The sequence below is a fragment of the Notolepis coatsorum genome (assembly GCF_963971535.1).
Source record: "Notolepis coatsorum genome assembly, chromosome: 7".
NCBI classification, from domain to species: domain Eukaryota; kingdom Metazoa; phylum Chordata; class Actinopteri; order Aulopiformes; family Paralepididae; genus Notolepis; species Notolepis coatsorum.
In genome coordinates this window covers 48,538,051-48,560,130 of record NC_140171.1, presented here as the reverse complement: position 1 = coordinate 48,560,130, position 22,080 = coordinate 48,538,051, and the positions used below count along the sequence as shown (strand labels likewise).

At 41.9% G+C, this 22,080-nt stretch overlaps 1 protein-coding gene across 2 annotated transcripts in view; it reads right to left on the bottom strand.

Moving 5' to 3' along the window:
* The window catches only part of rgs12b (regulator of G protein signaling 12b), a 207,684-nt gene that overhangs the window by 168,873 nt on the left and 16,731 nt on the right, over positions 1-22,080 (bottom strand). For both annotated transcript variants that reach the window (XM_084318962.1, XM_084318963.1), the window contains exon 4: positions 14,000-14,119. In XM_084318962.1, coding sequence (XP_084175088.1) covers positions 14,000-14,119 — 120 coding nt within the window. The remainder of the gene's footprint in view (positions 1-13,999; positions 14,120-22,080) is intronic.

The window sequence follows — 22,080 nt, the reverse complement described above, 5'->3', positions numbered from 1 at the left end:
AGCCTTCAACCATACTGATAGGCATCATGTCTTTTTCGATAAAGGCGCAGACTCACTGGGTTATTTCTTCAGCCCGTTGTGGGCCGCAGCTCCTCCTTGCTGCAGGTGAGACGAGGATGAGCGACAACTTATCTGAATTAAACTTGTTCAAGTGGTACAGCATTGCTGTTGTGTACACAGACTCACAGTGGTTGCAGGTGGCATTATTCTCACAGATTCTCTCAAAATGGTCCTACACAACGCTTCTCTTCGCCCGCTTCATTTTGCAAGTTGCTGCCGCTCGTGTTTTTTCCCCTCGCTTCTTCTAGACACAGAGGCGGTTGCCTCCTTGTCATACAGTAGTTATATTGAACCCTCTGTCTGTTCATTGACATGCTTTGAAAATACACCATTCTACTGATAGCTAGAATGTAATAGGAGACAGACAACAAAATTACTACAGTAATTAAGCTAGTGAAAAGTAAAATGCACCTTTTTAGGTACTATTATGTGTCCGGCCTGCAAAATCATCTGTGTTTCTCATTTCGGCTCACTTGGTAATTGAGTTTGACACCACTGTTTTAGACAGTATGAATCACTGTCTAATGTAATGTTGTTGGCAGGTGTTTTGTTTAGACTAATGTAATGTTGTTGGCAGGTGTTTTGTTTGGACTAATATAATGCTGTTGGCAGGTGTTTTGTTTGGACTAATATAATGCTGTTGGCAGGTGTTTTGTTTAGACTAATATAATGCTGTTGGCAGGTGTTTTGTTTAGACTAATATAATGCTGTTGGCAGGTGTTTTGTTTAGACTAATATAATGCTGTTGGCAGGTGTTTTGTTTAGACAGTATGTAATGCTGTTGGCAGGTGTTTTGTTTAGACTAATATAATGCTGTTGGCAGGTGTTTTGTTTGGACTAATATAATGCTGTTGGCAGGTGTTTTGTTTAGACTGTGAGGCGAGGAGAACAGGAGAGGCTGTAGATCTCAAGGACAAGTTAGACAGAGATGAAATGTTTTCCCATTGCTACGGGACTGTGTGTCAGACATGGCTCATGAATGATATTATAGCCTATGTGTTTGAGTTCGTCTGCGTCTTTCCTTTCAACTCCTTGTTGATTAGACATTTGGTTTTCAAGTAGTTTAATAGTCCTAAATCCTTTCTTCTTTTCACCACACACATACACACACTGCATTATGATGGAAGAAAGTCAAACGATACAAATCAGCTACTCTGTGTGTGTGTGTGTGTGTGTGTGTGTGTGTGTGTGTGTGTGTGTGTGTGTGTGTGTGTGTGTGTGTGTGTGTGTGTGTGTGTGTGTGTGTGTGTGTGTGTGTGTGTGTGTGTGTGTGTGTGTGTGTGTGTGTGTGTGTGTGTGTGTGTGTGTGTGTGTGTCATGCTCAAGCTTTCCGATCAGAGTAACACATCACAAGCCTCACGGTCCACAATGACAACACAGACACACATTCACACACATGCACGCTCACATACACACACACACCCACACACATACGCTTGCATGCATGCTCACATGCACACCCAAATACACACACACACACACGCTCACATCCACGTATACACACACACATGCTCACATCCACGTATACACACGCATGCTCACATACACACCCAAATACACGCTCACATACACGCTCACATACAGACTACAATAACAAATACATACATACTGTACATACACACTAGGGCTGTCAACTAATGTTATATAGTCGAATTGTAAAAGAAAAAATTATTGATATTCGATTGTGAAAATATTGACTTCTCACGTGGGTCTGCATGCGCTACATGAGACATGCACTGTTACTGTTACGTTCATTTAGTGGAAGGGAAATTAAATGGAGGTCTATTCCTGCTGAAGAACCTGCCAATAATAATTCAACAACAACTGCATGGCATGATGGCAGAGAGCTCAGAACCAACTGGGCCACGGAGAGAGTGGTGGAGAGAGTGGTGGTTTTATGCTAACACTAGCATTTTAGCAGTTCTAGCATCAATAATTTAAGTAGCCTACTTTTAAATTGTTTGAATAGCACTTTGTTGTAGGCTAAATCATCCCTCAGGGTAAAACCTCTACATATTGAATAATGTCATGCAGGTCCCCGTGGTTTGAGTACTATTTCCCATTTCATGTCAAGGAAAATATATTGTTCCATATTTATCACACCTTGCTCGGAGGTGTTTTCCTTTGTATGAATATCTATATATTCATTAATTTGATCTCACTCCGAGAGACAGCCCATTCTCAATCTGGACATAATGCACAATAATAGATATTCGAATGGTTCGAACCCATATGTTTTTTTAGAAGGAATAGTCTAATGTAATTTTTGGCCAATTCTGAAAGCCCTAATACACACACAAACATGCACACAATACATGTACAGTCTGAAAAGAGCAGCTAAACAGTATGTATGTGTGTGTGTGTATATGCTGACTACAAGATATAATTAGGGTAAAATTATGTGTGCCCATACGTGTGTCCGTTATTGATTGAGGGCGATAATTAGTTTGTGTGTGTGCGTGCGTGCGCGTGTGAGGCCGCACTAACGAGTGGAATGTCAGCTCGTTGCTCATCAGACCTCATTAGAAGTACAGGGGAAGGCTTCCACCCCCCCCCCCCCCCCCCCCTCTCTCTTCCTCTCCACCCCCCCATCCCTCCCCCCACAAACACACACAAAGCTGTCTCTGTTTGTGGACATTACCGCATGTGCAGCAAGAGAAAGAGTCCTAACGACCGGATGAAAAAGGTAGAATAGGATAGATAGATAGGGAAAAAGAGAGTGAACTCCCAACCATAGGATGGCATCATAACACACACAACATTCCAATAGCCATGTTTCTCTGGTTCCATCCTGAAATTACCTATCTCAAACCCTGCCCTCTTTTCAAACTTTCTTTGTCCGAGGGAAGCAGCAGTGGTGATTGGAGGATCAAGAAAAGAGGACAGGGTTTCAGATAGGTCCACTGAATCATTGGGTGATACTAGGGGTGTAACGATGCATCGATTAATCTAAATGCATCGATTATAATGTGTTCGATTCGATGCATCGATTTGAATATGTTAAAATCGATTATAATCTAAATGTATCGAAATAAAAAAAAGGAAAAAAAAATTGTGTATTGTTTTTATTGACCTATAGTCCATTCATGCTGAGTGAATCAGTTCCCCCAGCCACATTTGTGTATTCACATTTTTTTGGGGAATTAACTGATCGAAGATTAATCGAAAATGAATCAAATGAAGAGATTTCATGATGCATTGAATCGTTGCCTGAAGAATCATAATTGAATCGTTGTGAGGTGGAATCGTTACACCCCTAGGTGATACAGTATGTGTCTTTCTAAATGTTGGACATCTAGTTCTCCATTCTGCCAGAACGCTACTCAAGAGTGAGGGCAACTTCCATCTTTCAACACTATGCTGCGCTCCGACCTCTCTGAACATCATATGCGAGGGGCTGTGTGTGAATGCGTAACTATGCAACACATTTCAATTGGACAAGGACAACTATCTCCCACACAGCTACCGTACATGCAAGAGAGCCAACATCAGGTAGCTCCTTAGAGCTGAGTTGGCTTGGACTGACTTCATGGGCTATTTGTTGTTGTTGTTTCACCAATGGGCTTATTAACCAGATACAGTACATAGCCTATATTCCTAGAAAATCAACATATTATATAAAGTACTTTAACCGAGTAGACAAGATTCGTCTCACATTCCTGTACTGCATTCCAGCCAGATTCCACATTTCAGAGGCTGTAGCGGGTGTAATTTTTAATGACATCGCTTTGGATAAAAGCGTCAGCTAAATGACAAAATGTAATGTAATGAGGGTGAAGCTAGAGATTGCAAGGAATGCATAGGTAAGGATGCGGCAGAGCTCTCAAGACACACAACACATGTTGATAAGTCTCATCCTCCTCACAACAGAACAGATAGGATTCAGGTAAAAAGAAAATGGTGAAATGCCACTTGAAGTTGTTCCGTTCCGCTCCTCCTGGAAGCCCCCTCCCCTCCTTAGCCACAAGTGGAATCTGCTTATCTGCTGCGTGCCCCCAGTAGGCAGGAAACAACGGAAACATTTAGCCCGTCTCCGATCCCTATCACAGCAGCAGAGAGGAGACAAAACACCACAGTGTCTTCCATCTTCGCAAAACTCTCCTCTCCCACCTTCAGGCACAACTTCGCAGCTCCCGTGACCTACAACCAGTGTGCACACGTATGTGTCTCACATCGTACTGGGATGCGTTGGCTTGTAGATTATTACGGACGTCAACGTTTTTTTTTTTTTTTTATCTACTTTTTCGCCCCATTTTCTATTTTTCTCCCTTCCCCAATTTCGCATTGTCCAATTCTACCCTCCCATGTCTCGAACGCTGTTGGCCATGCCTCCCACAAGCCGGCTGCAATGTGGACGAAGCCTTGCATCACGTGTCCCCTCCGGTACTCGAGGAGGCAGCCGTCGCATCTTTTCACCTGCACAGCGCGATCTCTCAGCGGCGAGGGTCTGCGTGGGAGGGACACGCCGCCCTCGTTGCTTCCTGATTCTACTGCGCAGGCGCACCAACCGACCTGTAGGAGTCGCTGTCCACAACGTCCGATCCCCACCCACCAGCTTCCCACCCCCTAATACTGCCAATTGTATTAGTATGAACGACCAGCCAAGCTGGTAGCAACGCCGAGAGCTGGGCTCGAACCCAGCATATCCTGCGTTGGTGGCGAGCGCCTTGCCCACTGCGCCACCTAGCCGCCCTACGGATGTCGACTTCTGATTGTAAAATGGAACTAAAATCAACTCACACCGACACAAGGAAGTCTGATGTTTTCAGAACACTTGACCTATCTCAAAACCCTGCCCTCTTTTTTGATCCTCCAATCACAACTCAGACTGGTGGTTTTCACACTTGTTCCATCAGGCCCCACGCCCTTTGGCAGACCAGTTTTTTTGGCCCCCCCTCACCCCAACAAAATATCGTCATGAAATTGGCCATGTTAACTCTTTCACTACCACACTACCAAATGGTTAACCCTTGCACTGCGACAAAACATAAGGTTAACCATTTCACTGCCACACGACAAAGGGTTAACCCTTTCACTACGACACTACAGAAGGTTAACCCTTTCACTACCACACTACAGACTGTTAACCAGTGAACGGGTTAACCTTCTTTAGTGGTAGTGACAGGGTTAACATTTATTGAAACAACATCAATAACATGAGCTTTCAAATAGTGTAACCACCTAACAATAACCGAAATTGTGCAATCCCTCTGCTAGAACGATAAAATACTTAATAGAGAGAAAGATCCCTGAACTCCCTCCCCGCAGAACTCCGCAACGCCCCAACTCTGGACTGCTTCAAGAAACTCCTCAAAACTCACCTCTTTAACATGGCCTTTGACCTCTAGCTTCCGATACTTAATGTTGTGTGTCTGTCTACCATGTTTGTCTGTTATTGCCCTATGTAAAGCGACCTTGATAAGTCCAGTCCTGGCTTTAAGTTATTTATATGCTGTGTTGAGAAACACTGCCTCAGACAAATAAAGTTTATATATATCATTCTATTTATCACCGGTGATGGTTATGGTACTCAGTCACCATGGTGTCCTGTAAAATAGGGTTGGATGGTCCACATATTTCCAAATAATGTTGCAACTTGCGATACTAAACAAATACCTTTAATGCTTCAGGTCACAGTGCATAATTATAGTGACCATAGACAGTAGGGTTGCACGATACACTGATACTAGAAAAGTATCACGATACCCAGCTGTTAAAATAGTTCAATACTTTTATTAGTATTGATACTTTTAGAATAATAGCCTGATGCATATTTTCTATGACTTGAGTGGATGCGTGACCGGAGCAGTGTGTGTGTGTGTGTGTGTGTGTGTGTGTGTGTGTGTGTGTGTGTGTGTGTGTGTGTGTGTGTGTGTGTGTGTGTGTGTGTGTGTGTGTGTGTGTGTGTGTGTGTGTGTGTGTGTGTGTGTGTGTGTGTGTGTGTGTGTGTGTGTGTGTGTGTGTGTGTGTGTGTGTGTGTGTGTGTGTGTGTGTGTGTGTGTGTGTGTGTGTGTGTCACACCAAGGCAGAGGGAAAATAGTCACAAACATCACTGAATGTCTCATTCATACAAGGTTTCTGAATGGACATTTATTGGATTAAACCAAGTTGTATGCAGTGATGAACGGTCTTTCGCAGCAGAACACAAGTTACTTAACGTTACAGAGGTTGCACTATGCATGCTTAGCTTGCTAACGTTAGATAACAGTGTTGATAAGAAGGAGCCGTCTGCCAACAAAGATGTTATTTCAACAAATGTATTCACACATGGACTCACTCCTGTGACCAGTAAGTAGGTACTATTAATCTTATATCATCTTTTTATACTGTATATAATATTATCTCCTGTGCTGGCACAAGCACTAACATAGTGTGGAGTGGAGAGATAACACATAATAACAAATGTAGATTAGCTACATTATATAGCTCAGCAGCTGTATCAAACTATTTATTGTTTTGATTATTAAAGTTTCAAAATATTATGAATTAAAATAATTGTATAAAGAATTTTCCATGTTCTGTCATCTACAGTAATATTACATTCCATTAGCCATGGGATCGTTTTAGGTATCAAAGTCAAAATCTTGGTATCGTGACCCCACTAATGGACAGTAACTCCTAATCAATTATGGACATGCAGTGAATTAGAAAACATAATTAGTATTTAGAAAAATGTTTAGGCTACTTATTGCATTTAACTATTTATTATATAGGTTATACTGGAGCAATAAAAATGCTTTTTAGGGTCGGCCGGGTAGCGCAGCGGACTAAGTGTCTGTCTACCACCGCAGAGACAGTGGGATCGAATCCAGCTGCCGCGGTGCCTCCGGCTTGGTCGGCCGTCCATACTGACACAATTGGCAGTGTCAGCTGGTGGGAAAGCCGGTGGGTGGGTCCTGGTCGTTGTAAACAGCGACTCCTACAGTTCGGTCGGGGCGCCTGCACAGCGAGGGAAGGATCTGGGGGAGGTAGTGTGATCCTTCCACACGTTACACTCTCCCAGTGAGAGTCCAGGTGAAAAGAAGTGGTGGGCTGGGTACACATGTGTTGGAGGAAGCATGCGATAGTCTCCGCCCTCTAGGGCTGTCTTAAATACTTCGAAGCTTCAACGCTTCGTTCGATGGTACGAGCTTCGAACATAATTTTTTTTTTTTTTTTTTTATAAAAATTATTTGCCTCCAAAATCTTGCGCCTCCATTCCAATGAAACGAATGTAAGCGGCGCCTCGACTCCACCTCTGTACAACAAGCATGTGGAGATTATCTGTGTTGAAAACAACAAGGACATGTGCAGCAGACATGTCGACGAAGAAGTCATCAGCAGCGCCGCGGGAACTCAGTCAGCAGCGGGGGTGCTGAGATAAGTGATATAATAATAATAATAATAATAATAATAATAATAATAATAATAATAATAATAATAATAATAATAATAATAATAATAATAATAATAACACTCTCGTTCACTAGAGGAGATCACTGCCCAACTCCGTGCTCTAACGCTCAGCTCTGCGGAAGCGAGACAAACAATGTAACCGTTTTGATGCATACATCACAGCCCAGCCTACCCCACCTGTCACACCCCCGTACAGGGAGCTCCATGTCGCCGCACCAGAACGCTACGACGGGGAAGTCTCTAAATGTTGTGCCTTTATTTTTCAATGTTCACTAGTATTCGGACAACAGCCGAACACCTTCCAAAGTGATACATCTAAATTTAATTTAAAAACAACCAAGTTTACCAAAGTGCTGTACAAGTCCCACAACATAAGATACAAAAATATACAAATACAAAAAAAATTACTTTTTAGTCTGACCATTTAAAAAAAAATTATCCACTTTCTCCTTATTTTCTATTTTTCTCCCATCCCAATTTCGTGTTTCCAATTCTCCCCTCCCCTGTCTTGAACGTTGCTCGCATATGCCCCCCACTGGTCGGTTGTAGGGAGGATAGAAGCCTTGCATCACGTGTCCCCTCCAGTACACGAGGAGGCAGCCTGTCACATCTTTTCACCTGCCAGCGCGGACTCTCATTGGTGAGGTGTAACGTGTGGGAGGCTCACACTACCCTCGCTATTTCCTGTCTCTGCTGTGCAGGCGTCCCCCAACCGACCTGTAGGAGTCGCTGTCCACAACGTCCAGATTACCACCCATCGACTTCCACCCACTGACTCTGCCAATTGAGCCAGTATGACGGCCGGCCCAAGCCGGAGGCAATGCTGACACCCGAATTCGAGACCGGAGTCTCTTGCATTGGTGACGAGTGCAATCTTCGCTGCGCCACCCAGCCGCCCCTAGTCTGACAAGTTTATAACCTAAGCATTCGTCTGTTTAGCCGTCTTTAAATGGGTCTCGAGCAGGGCGAGGCAAGGCACTCGCCACGGAATGCTGGAGACGCTGGGCTCGTCAGTTCGAGCCCAGCGCTCCACATTTGCTTTCAGTTTAGCTGGTCGTCCACAGTAATACACATTGGCCGTATTACGGGGAGGGAAACTGAAGGGTGGGGATCGGGCGTTGTGGACAGCGACTCCTACAGGTCGGTTGGTGCGCCTGCGCAGTAGAATCAGGAAGTGTCGGGGGCAGCGTGAGCCTCCCACGCGTTACTCCTCGCCACTGAGAGATCGAGCTGCGCAGGTGAAAAGATGCGACTGCTGTTACCTCAAGTACCGGAGGGGACTTGTGCTATGTATGACTTAGTCCACATTGCAGCCGGCTTGTGGGAGGCAAGAAACAGCGTCCGTGACAGGGGAGGGTTGAATTGGATGATACGAAATTGGGATGGGAGAAAATATAGAAAATGGGAGAAAAAGTGAATCCAAAAAAAAAATTGGTCTCGAGCAGGCACATTTTTTAAGCTAGACTAGAGCTAGGTACCAGCCATGTCATGCTAGCATACTGGCAAAGGGGTATATTTTGCTCCAAAGTTAAGCTATAGCTATAATTTGATGGGTCATGTATCCCATGACTTCTCACCTCAAGATATCTGAATGAAAAGTAGAACCACACAAGCCTCCTCTTCACAGCTAAGTGATGCAAGTCACATGTAGAATTAGGCCCAAACCAGGTAGTGTCAAATGTTTTTTGTCACACACCGTAGACTGCAGCAAATATGTTTTCCTGAAGCATCCTCACGTACACTGGCTTGGAGCCATAGTGCTCATATATGAGACTCTGTTTTAGGATTAACCTGACATCTGGATTTTTCATAATTACTGTAGAAGTGCATCCAACAACATCTTTTTTGTATTATTATTTTTTACTAGACATTGACTTATGAACAGCTAAGAAATTTAAGAAAGAATCTCCGACTACACGATCTTCCCGGTGTCCTTTTTTCAGTTGAGAAATTGACACTCATCACGCTATACATGGCTTCACAGCGATAGTATCAATTGAATCTGTATGTATCTGTAATTAGTGTCAAGCAGTGTTGGGCAAGTTACTTTTAAAAGGTAACTAGTTACAGTTACTAGTTACTTCTTCCAAAAAGTAACTAAATTACTTACTCAGTTACGAATTATAAAAGTAACTAGTTACTTCAGAAAGTAACTATTGCGTTACTTTCAAGTAATATTTTTTTACATAAACAACATACACAAATCTAAACTGTTTTAATGTTGCTGTGGGACAAAGTGAGACTAGCCTCCAATCAAATGCCATGTATGTAGATATCATTATAATTACCATGTTTATATAGTGGATCATACAAATACAATAGATGTTTTGGAACTTTTGATATCATGTATTGCCCCTCAACAGGCCACAACTGGGCAACATTAAATTATGCTTGTTAAGCACTATACCAAAAATAAATAACAAATATATACTGATTGATTGAACATTTTAATTAACAGATTGCAGAATGGGTACAGTACAGTTCAATACACACAATTGTTAAGGGGATGCAGACCAGAGAAAGACTTTCGTCTTGTTTACATCAGGGTCCCCCATTTTCAATTCATGACATTTATGACATACACAACATACAGATATAAGAATCTAATCTAATCATCTAAACAAATCTAATCATGACATTTAAGACATGCATGACATACAGATATATATATCTCTGACTCTGAGCACCTGAAGACTGTGCTATTAAACCAGGAAGTGCAACACTATGTCAGCAGAGTAGAGCCTCCACTACTGCAGTGCAACACACAACTAACACAAGAGTGAACAAAAAACGCTCATGGACCCGCGGTCTGTCATTGACTTCGTTGCATTTGTTTTGGATTATTTGGCCGCCAAACAAACTATCAAAACGTACACGGACCGCGGTCTCACGCTGACTGAGTCGCTTGTGTTGTGGCTGTGTCCGACTCTGGAGGCACCTGCCCACCTCTACCTTTGATTGGCTTACCATGACATTTTACTCAACCTCAGCCAATCACACGCTGAGGTTGGCTGAGAAGGACAGAATGCCTCTCGGCGCAGAGATCTTTCTGATGAAAAAAAAAAAGCTTCAATCATAGACAGTAACGCGCCGCATTTTTTGGCAGTAACGGTAACGGCGCTATTAAGATTGGAAGTTACTGAAAAAACTAACGCCGTTAGTAACGCCGTTCTTTATAACGCCGTTACTCCCATCACTGGTGTCAAGCTAGCTTAATCAAGCTTCCTGTGGAGGTCTTAAAAATAAATGTCTGGAAATTGAGACAAATGCATTATGGATTTGATCAAGTATCTGGTAGTGCAACACAATAACGATAATATCGCAATACTCTGGGGAAGCTCTATACCAGCTCTAATACACAGACACAAAATAACTTGTATGTCATAGGCAAAGTAAAGTTATTCATTCATCATGTTAGCATGCTAGCTAGATGGTAAATGGACTGCATTTATATAGCTATTTTATCCAAAGAGCTTTACAACTTATGCCTCACATTCACCCCATTCACTCACACTTTCACACACGGTGAACCATGCAAGGTGCCGACCTACTCATCAGGAGCAGTTGCTCAAGGACACTTCGACCCGCTGCCACAATCGAGCCGGGAACCTTCTAATTACCAGATGACCACTACGGTAACATTAGCAAGCTAGCAGAACAACATAACGATGCAGCCATTGTCTAAAATCTATGCATGTCTTTGCACTTAACCATGAGCCAGTTTCAGTAGAAAGCAGGCCTGGACTGGCCATCGGGAGCACCGGGAGTTTTCCCGGTGGCCTGGCCTGCACAGATTTAAAAAAAAAATATATATAAAAAAAAAAAAAAAAAAAAAAAAATTTATTATTATTATTTTTTAATTTTTTTTTGCCAGGCGATTGTTTCTAGTTGTGGCGGCGGCGCGGCGCGATAGTTAGATAACCTAGATGGGTGGGGAACAACCAGGATTTCACTGTCTGCCACAGAGTTGGAGAACTATCTGACTCTCTCTCTCACGGGCCAGCGGATCACACACACACAATGGAGCCGTGCTGCCGCTTGTGATTGGTGGAGGCGGGACCAGGCGATACAACTGATTGACAGCGGAGGCGGCGAATGGAATGGCAGACGGCACTCAGATGCAGAATAACAGCCAGGCAATGAGCCAGGTAGTGAGGGACTCGGGAGAGATACAGTAGAGCGAAAGTCAATTAACGTTGATGTCAAGATGGACAGTGGAAGAAAGAGAAATAAAAACGGAGCTCAATGCATGGATTTGATGGTAGAAATCCGTATGGTCCCCCTATACCAAGATGGCGGCGGTCTCGTGACATCAGAGTGTCTTCGAGAATGGACAGTGGAAGAAAGAGAAAGGGTAGAGGAGAGAGGGATAAAACAAAGAAAAAGAAAGGCCCTTACAGGAGAGAGTGGTTAACTGTATTATAATAGTAAATAGAAAAATATGTTGTGCTCTTGCTTTTTTCTTTTTGAAGGTGGAGAGAGTAGCATTGCTAGTGCCACAACAGTTTTATTTGAGGTCCATAACAGTACATTGTACTAAGCAATTGTTGGCTCATTAGTTTGTGATTCACATGCACTAAAATTCACCAGAATGCACGAAATTAAGTCTTTGTAACAAAAAATTTCCTGGTGGGGGACCCCCAGACCCCCCGCTTAAAAAGTGGCCTGACTGGGGCTATATTTCGCGTTATATCTCCCGGTATGAATTATTTACCCAGTCCGGCCCTGGTAGAAAGCTATCTGGCTGCATGTTAGCGTAGCTTAGCACAATGAATGGAAGCGGACATGACCGGTTAGCCTTCGGGAGAGGTGTTAGTTGGACAATGCCTAGGCTAACCGGTCATGTCCGCTTCCATTCATTGTGCTAAGCTAGGCTAACATGCAGCCAGATAGCTTTCCACTTTCTACAAGTGGTAAAGACAAATTTCTCATAATCAACGTCAGCTGATGCTAGTTCAGTACAGATGCAAGTGAGCCATGTACAGTGTGATAGATGTTTATGACGTTGCTATGCGACCCAACTGGAACAAAGGACCACGGGATGCTTGGACAGCTGGGAAGATCACAACCTGTATGGGAAGAAACTGTACTTGTCCCCCAAACAAGAGGCGTGGCTTTGAGTACTATATACTATATTGTGACGTAGGTGGGTTGGTCATAACCATTAGTATTGTATTTGTAACACCATGTGAACATCAGGTTAGTATAGGTAAGTCAAATCAAATCAAATCAAATCAAAGTTATTATGGTATGTTGTGTGTTATTTGTGTATGGTGGTGTCACTGGGAAATAATACCCTTTTTGTGTTCCCTTCAGGTACCGCCCACCCCTTCCTCTGTAGAGACTACCGAGTGTCCAATGATGACTTCAGCTGAGGACAATCAATCATCAAGGGGCGGGTGGATAAAGCCTGTGAGACTGCGACCACACTGGGCGCTTTTTGCCATGGATGAGATCAGTATCATTGTCGTGTTTGGTCGTGTTCCACTATGGTGTGGAAGTTGGCATCTGAAACGCTTGGTTTCAGATGCGGTTTGGTAAATAGACTGGTGTAGATATTGTGTGGCTGGGTGGTTTTCCCCCGGTTTTACCAACCATACTTGTAATGTGCTGCTATATTCCTGTGACGCTGGGTCACTTCTGTGTGTCCAGGGTTTTCCCTGTGCTCTTCCCATGTGTGGGGTTTAACAGCATAGGGATACTATTACTGGTCTGTTTTTCTGTGTGGCACTGTGATGCTGGGTCTCAGCGTTTCTCCCCCATCCTGATGGGGTTAGTAGAGTAGGGTTATTGTTTACTGTTTGTTTGTGTTTGCTGTTCTCCCTGTTTGTACTCTTCTCCCCTTGTGTCAAGTTATGTTAGGGTTTTTTGTCTCCCCTACCTTATCCCTGTTGTGGGTTTCATTCCCCATTATAAAATAAATATCATTTACTTTGGAAAACGTCTTTATTATTTCTTCTTGCCAGGACCCGTGCTAAAGGCACCTGCTGGATGGGTTGATATTCACAGCAACCCGGTCCAGTTACCATAATAGTGTAAATTCATATGTCTATAAAACATATACACAATTATATACAACCTTTATAGACCTTTGTTTGTGACATATATAGAGTACTATATAAACTGTGACATCACGCCGACTGGCCCTATAAGCACATTACCCATTTTAGGTCCTGAACCGTAGTTTAAGAAACCACACAATGACCCCCCCAACCAATCTCCACCAATATCACAAATGTCTTGATGAATATGTCTGCCATCAAGGTGAACTCTTGCAGAGGCTCAATCTATGTGTGTGTGTGTGTGTGTGTTACCATGGCGATATGAGTGCAGGGCTCTGTGTTTTCACGTGTCATGTGAGGATGTAGGATCTGCAGTATAGGAAGCTACTAATAGAGATGGACTTCTGCAACGTGGTCTGTGGTCACTGTGGTCCGACGGGGATGAGCATCACGTACTCCCTCGGGGCTGGACTCTCAAGCTGTCATGTGTGCCTTAGTGAGTGAGTGTGTGTGTGTGTGCGTGTGTGTGTGTGCGTTCCTACCTCCAGGTCGTCCAGTGAGCGGGCCAGGCTGAGGCGTTTGGAGCGTCCAAACGAGCGTCGGCCAGAGGAGCGCTGGGGCAAAGGGGGGAAGCCCACGGTCAGACCCCTGAACCGCCCGCCCTGGAGAGAGACACACACATGTTCATATCTAATACACATTGTTACATCACACACACAGACACACCTCCATACTTCAGACCCAGGGACATCTAACACCACCTCAGAGATGTGTGTAGGTCACACATTATTCACAAATAGCCCATTCCAGTGTTTACATCGAGATGACATGCAAATATATCTCTCATAAAACCCCAGTGACAAAAAGAGCTTAGCCGACCTCAAAGGTTACCTTATGGACATTTAGATTTTCTTCAATAAAACAAGGTTAAATCAGAAATGATTATTTTCGGTCCACCAGTCTCTTTACAATTAGCATGATTCTGGTCGTCTTAATGCAAATTTCTAGGGCTGACTGTCGAAGCTTTTTTTTGGCATTCGAAGCTTCGGTGGCCAAGATTCCATTTTAAATTTGAAGCTTCGATAAAAAAATAAAAAAATTATTATTATAATTTTCTTTTTATCTACTTTTTCTCCCATTTTCAATTTTTCTCCCATCCCAATTTCGTATTGTCCAATTCTACCCTCCCCTGTCTCGAACGCTGTTAGGCCATGCCTCCCACAAGCCGGCTGCAATGTGGATGAAGCCTTGCATCACGTGTCCCCTCCGGTACTCGAGGAAGCAGCCGTCGCATCTTTTCACCTGCACAGTGCGATCTCTCAGCGGCGGGGGTCTGCGTGGGAGGGACACGCCGCCCCTGTCGCTTCCTGATTTTGCTGCGCAGGCGCATCAACCGACCTGTAGGAGTCACTGTCCACAACGTCCGATCCCCACCCATCAGCTTTCCCACCCCTAACACTGCCAATTGTGTTAGTATGAACGACCAGCCAAGCTGATAGCAATGCGGAGAGCTGGGCTCGAATGTATTATTATTATTATTATTATAAAAAAAAAATCTTATGTTGTGGGACTTGTACAGCACTTTGGTCAACTTTGTTGTGTTTAAATGTGCTCTATAAATAAAGTGGATTGGATTGGATTAATTAATTAAATTAACAATCAGTCGGCAGCTGCGCTGCCTGGGCGGCTGCTCTCTGTTACACAGCCAATGACATTACATTACAAAATTATGTTGCAACCTTCGTCTATAAAGCAACAATTATATAAATATTTATATGTAGTTAATAGAGACAAAGGCAGAATGCGACTTAATTAAGCACGTTTTATTAAGACATGTTTGTATATGGGACACTGCTGCTGACTGGGTGTCTTATCAAACACAGGTAAAACAAAGAAATACTATAGAGAATTGTCAGTGCTGTAAAGTTTAAACCTTTTAAAATCTTAGACAAACGAAACACTTAGCTTTTATGAAATATTGTAAGCAGTCATTTGAGGCTTTATAAAAGCAGCAAGTTTTATTCAACACAGAGAGGAGTTAATGAGGAATCTCCATGTGCTTGTTGTAGTTAACAAAGAGAGGCGGAGTTAATTGGTGCATTGGAGGCGCAAGATTTTGCAGATAATTCTTTTTATAAAAACATTATTATTACATTTGAATATTATTTTCCCATTTGAATCCCGAGCCCATCGAATTAAGCTTCGAAGTATTTAAGACAGCCCTACAAATGTCACGTCTGCTGCCAGAAATCTGGAGGTGATCATCAGATGCAAAGCTTTTGATGAACAGTTTAGAAGAGTTTCTCCAGCTCAGAACCACATGTTGTCCTCTGGACCTGGAGGAAGTCACCATGTCTTCATACATACAGCTCAGAACCACATGTTGTCCTCTGGACCTGAAGGAAGTCACCATGTATTCATACATACAGCTCAGAACCACATGTTGTCCTCTGGACCTGAAGGAAGTCACCATGTCTTCAGACATACAGCTCAGAACCACATGTCCTCTGGACCTGGAGGAGGTCACCATGTCTTCATACAGACAGCTCAGAACCACATGTTGTCCTCTGGACCTGGAGGAAGTCACCATGTCTTCATACATACAGCTCAGAACCACATGTTGTCCTCTGGACCTGGAGGAAGTCACCATGTCTTCAGACATACAGCTCAGAACCACATGTTGTCCTCTGGACCTGGAGGAAGTCACCATGTCTTCATACATACAGCTCTGAACCACTTGCTGTCCTCTGGACCTGAAGGAAGTCACCATGTATTCATACATACAGCTCAGAACCACATGTTGTCCTCTGGACCTGGAGGAAGTCACCATGTCTTCAGACATACAGCTCAGAACCACATGTCCTCTGGACCTGGAGGAGGTCACCATGTCTTCATACATACAGCTCAGAACCACATGTTGTCCTCTGGACCTGGAGGAAGTCACCATGTCTTCATACATACAGCTCAGAACCACATGTTGTCCTCTGGACCTGGAGGAAGTCACCATGTCTTCATACATACAGCTCAGAACCACATGTTGTCCTCTGGACCTGGAGGCCACCATGTCCTCAGACATACAGCTCTGTATCACCTTTCCTGGCTACAAATGATCCAAAATGCAGCAGGAAGGCCTTCAACTGCAACAAAAGAAACATGACCATGACCTCCAGTTTCTTTTCCATTAATTGGTTATGTTATAGAACTGATTTTAACCGTTTATTCATCAATGTTAAGCCTCTCTGAGACCTAGCCTCTAGCTAAATATCTGATCTTTTAACACCCTTGGAGCTGTGGGCGGCCCAGCCTGGGATCCTTGGACAGGGCCCTGCTGGTCATCCCAGAGTATAGACTGGTGACTTAAGGCTCAATCATAGTCCAGACATACAGTACCATATACAGACCAGACTCTGCACAGACTAAAATGATGCAATAGCATACCTCAGAATAGGTCTGCATAGGAATGCCCGTGCACTACTCTGTAGTACCTGACATTCATGTACAATATGGCTTGACATGCTGATCAAAGTAGATTGGTGGATCAAAGAGCTGGTACAGTCTGCAGACTGGCTGTCTGTATAGGGTATGTATGCACCCTATACTTGTTGACTATGTGAGAGCCTTGAGGGTGATAAGGGCTTTATCCATTAGGGCCCTTAGGAGTCTAGACTGGTTACTAAGGGTATTCATGGTTTGTGAATGTTTTGCTGAATATACCGTATATACATATATTTATTAGGGCTGTCAGTTTATTGCGTTAATTAGATTAATTACACAGCAAATTATCGCGTTATGAAAATTAACACAACATTTATTAAAGATTTATTTTTTTATTATTATTTCTTTCTTTTTTATTAAATTCTTTTTTTTTATAATACAAAAATAATCGTATTCATTCCATAAGAACGTAGAATAAACATTTACAGACTTCTTTTTTTAAATGGTCCATTTGCATGTTCTATGGATCTCAGGGAATGTATTCCCAGTGTCAGAAATATTGTGTCTGTTACTAGGCTTGAGTACATTGTAATGAACCAAATGAGAATATCAATTCAATACTTTTTTTTTGAATTTTTTTATCTTTGACTGTGAATAACACTAGGGCTGTCTTAAATACTTCGAAGCTTCAAAGCTTCGTTCGATGGGCATGGGATTCGAATATGAAAATAAAATTTGATTATGTAAAGAATATATATATATATATGAAAAAAAAGAAATTGCGCTAAATCAACTCTGCCTCTCTTTGTTAATTACAACAAGCAATGCTGTTTGTTATTTAAGATGAGGTCGGACTCGGCACTGACAGATTTGTGTTCATTGTGCTGCTTTTATAAAGCCTCAAATGACGGCTTACAATATTTCATGGAAGCAAAGTGTTTAGTTTGTCTAAGATTTAAAAAGGTTTAAATTGTACAGCACTGACAAAGTTGAACAAAGTGCTGTACAAGTCCCACAACATAAACAAATAATTATAATTTAAAAAATCGAAACTCGCCCCGAAGCTTCGAATTCCAAAAGAATATCGAAGGTCAGCCCTAAATAACACCATGCTAAAATGGACCAGACCTGAAAAATGTAAGCAAATGAATAAAGGGAAGATGATTAAACAGAAGGTTTTGTAGATACAGTACTGAATTCCAAGTCGCACATCTATGGATCGGGCCAAATCTCCCCTTTCCAATGGCAGAATTCAATCTGGATTTAGTATCACCAGGCGTGATTCACAAACCGTGAATGAAATCTACTGTAAGTACACTTTTTATAATGTACATTTCTCCACCATTTTTCATCAGATTGCAACGCCGTTTCTTGCTAGACGTTCACAGAAAGGTAGAGAAACTAACTGCGTTCTGTTTTATGGCAATAACATTCATTGCCGCAAGATCATAGTCAAAAAGATTTGTATGCGATTAAAATGTGATTAACCCATTCTCTGCCGGGCATTGTACCCATCATTGTACCCTCTCTGCCAGTGCTATAAGTCTATGGAGATGTTCACCTTCTTTGCAGGGCTATAACTTTTTAAATTGTATTGCTAAATTGACATTACTATGGCCCATTCAACATCAATTATCTATCGTTCAGGATGTAGGAACATTTTACTTTTTCATTCACACATTCATACTAAAATACCGTCTAGAGCAGGGGTCAGCAACCTTTTTGACATGGAGTGCCTGTTTGAAATATAGTTGTAACTAGTGTGCCTCAACAATATTCCATGCATCGTAAGTTTTTTTCTCATAATCAGGTATTTTTAATGATAATTTTTACATTATTACATCATTATTGTTATTGTTATTATTAACAATATTATTATGACGGTTGTATCAACCCTAAATCTGAGTTGGGGGGGGGGGGATGCAATGCAGACAAACAGCTGCATACAGTGCGACCATTTCACTCACATTTGCCCATTCATTTTTGGACACATCACACACCATCGGTGTGTGTACTGTACGTGTGCTGTCATAGCTCCACCTACAGGCCTAATGGAGAACACCAGGAGAACACCAGGATGTGAATGGAGGGTGAATGTGAGGTATATCGTGTAAATAAGTTTTGATTGATCGCAAGACTACCCTGTAAAAAAAATTATAATAATAAGTTACCAGAACTTAAAAATATTGAATTCAGTTACTGTGCATTAAGGTTTTCAGTTTTCAATCCATAATAAGTTAACAGAAAAATAAGTACACAACCACATTATTTCAACCTAATAAAACTATGTTTATTGTCATTGTTTTAAGAACACAAGTTGACTTGGTAATACTCACATTTTGAGTAAAAAAAAATGGCTTTTAACACTTTGACTGCCATGAAACGTGTTTTGACGTCATTGCTGGCCATGCTCAAGTTGCCGGGGGACGCTGTACAGCGTCCTTATATCAATATTTCAAAAATCTGCGATCGGATTCATATGTCCCCTCCGCTGGCCTGAGATCCACCAGCAGGACCCACTGAGCTCTCTGGCGGTTCAGGAGCGCCATCTGGTGGCCGATCGGCGCAATCGCTTTAACAGGAAGTGGCATAGAGGTTGTGCTACGTCCGTAGTACTTCCGGGTGCTCGCTATAGGTCCCGCGACTCTGGCTCGTCACGCTACACAGTGATCGATTGCCAATAACTCGATAAACAACATGATTTGGACGTATATACCATTATACAAGCTGGAGATGGACCGGGTAAATTTACATCCCATAATGATAAGATTTCAACTCTACGATGATCGCCCAATGGCGCGCGGAGACTGGGGTGAGTTTCAGCGTGTAACGTTACCGTCTTCGATACTAACTGCTATTATCAACATTTGACCCACATTAGATGATTGGTATAACGCTGCCCACGGAATTATAAACGGCCCCTAGCCCATCCGGTCAACATCAGATGACGTGTAGTAACGTCTAGAAGTACGTCTAGTTGTAATTTTTTATATCGCGCTGATTGCCATAAAACTGTATTGCATCATCAATATAATGTATTTGGGGCTATAGATCACGTTCTGGAGAAATCTGCAGAAAGAGATGAAAACATACTTATACATTAGACCATACTTTACTATGAATATGTGAATGAAAAAGTTTAACGTTGCTACACAATGAACAATACATATAGGACTTTGAATGGGCCCTAATAATGGCAATGTAGCAATAGAATTTAAAAAGTTATAGCCCTGCAAAGAAGGGGACTTTCTCCATAGACAAATAGCGCTGGCAATCTATGGTATATCATGAATTTAACCTTAGGCAACCAAAGTGTTAACATGTGCAATGTTCAATGAAATAGAAAAATAAATAATAAAATGTGTTGATTAATCCCACTGGTCACAATGGTGACCGTAATAATGTTTTTGTTATAAGGCTCTGCAAATGTTACTGAATGATGTAGCAATGTATTTCCAGCTAAATTGAAATAATAAACAAATAAAGGGTCTCAATTAAATATGTGGTAGTAAAAATAACCTGTGGGAGGATTTCAACAAGATGAATGCGACAACAGTGCAAAATATTTCACTATAATATTTCAAAGCAAAAAAAAAAAAAATATATATATATATATATATATATATTTTTTTTTTTATGCTGCCCCCTGTGCCTATGAAAATGCCCCCGCGTGCAGGCATGCGTGCCTAGGGTTGCCTACCCCTGGTCTAGAGTATAAATATGTTTTTATCGTTTTCTGCAGTATTTCATAGAACGTGAGATATAAGCATAAATGCATTAGATGATCAAATGCAGTTTGATACCGATCAACGTTATATAAAAAATTTCAACTGTACATGGTCCTAAACGTCATGACTGGTCATCTGCGGGTGAACGGAGGGGGGGGGGGGGGGGGGGGGGGGTCGTTTATAATTCAATGACCGACGTTAAATGATTCATGTAGTATGGGTGATATATTGATCAGAGCAGTTTGTATCGAAAATGGTAAAGAAAAACGCTGAAACTCACCCCAGTCTCCTCGTAGCGTTGGGCGATCACACTGGAGCAAAATTCATATCGACGGTGTCTGTATTGAGCCCCGGGACGATAAGCAAGTGGCCGGACGAAAATAGGGGACGGACCGAGCACTTCCGGGCACTTCCGGTTTGGCAACTCGTCGATCGGCCACGAGGTGGTGGTATTGAAGCGTTGCAGAGTTGTGATGGCCCAGACAGCATCACCCAAGACTCCGTGGGTGAAATATGACGAATACCATAATACCATGACGAAAATATGAAATATTGATCTCAAAAACGCCTTACGGAGTTATTGGCAGACAACGCATGGCGGAGAAACCCGCCTTAACACGTGAATGGCAGAGAATGGGTTAATTAGATTAATTAATTACAAATCCTGTAATTAATTAGATTAATTGTTTTAATCGCCTGACAGCACTAATATATATATATATATATATATATATATATATATATATATATATATATATATATATATATATATATATCCATATCAAATAATAATAACTTTATTTGTATAGCACTTTTCATACAGAAATTGCTGTTCAAAGTGCTTCACAACAGTAAAAAATACAGGCATAAGCGAGCATAAAGATTTAAATACAAAAAGAAGAGAGTAGGTAAATCAGTTTTTCAGTAATACAAATAATAAAATAGAATAGATTAAATAGAGTAAAAAAGTGCGGTTTGATTCAGTTTGAAATAGGCTAAAAATGATTAAATAGAACGGACAGTAAAAAGTGATAACATTTTTCAATAAAAAATATATAACAACAGAGCAGTGTATCGCTCTTAATACTTTGAGTTTCTTTACAAAGTTCTAACATACAACAGAGCATCGCTCTAACATACAATTGAACAGAGCAGTGCATCGCTCTGCTCGTTTCACTGTGCATGAGGTTGTTTGTAGAGCTAAATCTATATTTTATATTATTGCTATGTGTCCATTGTCAATTGACAGTATAAACCTCCCCTTCAATATGCCATAAAGAAATAATTTTTTTTTAAGTTGTATAGCGTCGTGAATATGAACGTTATATCGGAATGGTCTGGGGTAATTCCTGCAAGGCTGTTTATAGGGCGCTAAGCTAATAACGTTAAATCGATTGGCGTTTCGGCCCTACACAAGCTAGAGTTAAAAATCTAAATGCATATGATCGGTATCATGTTCC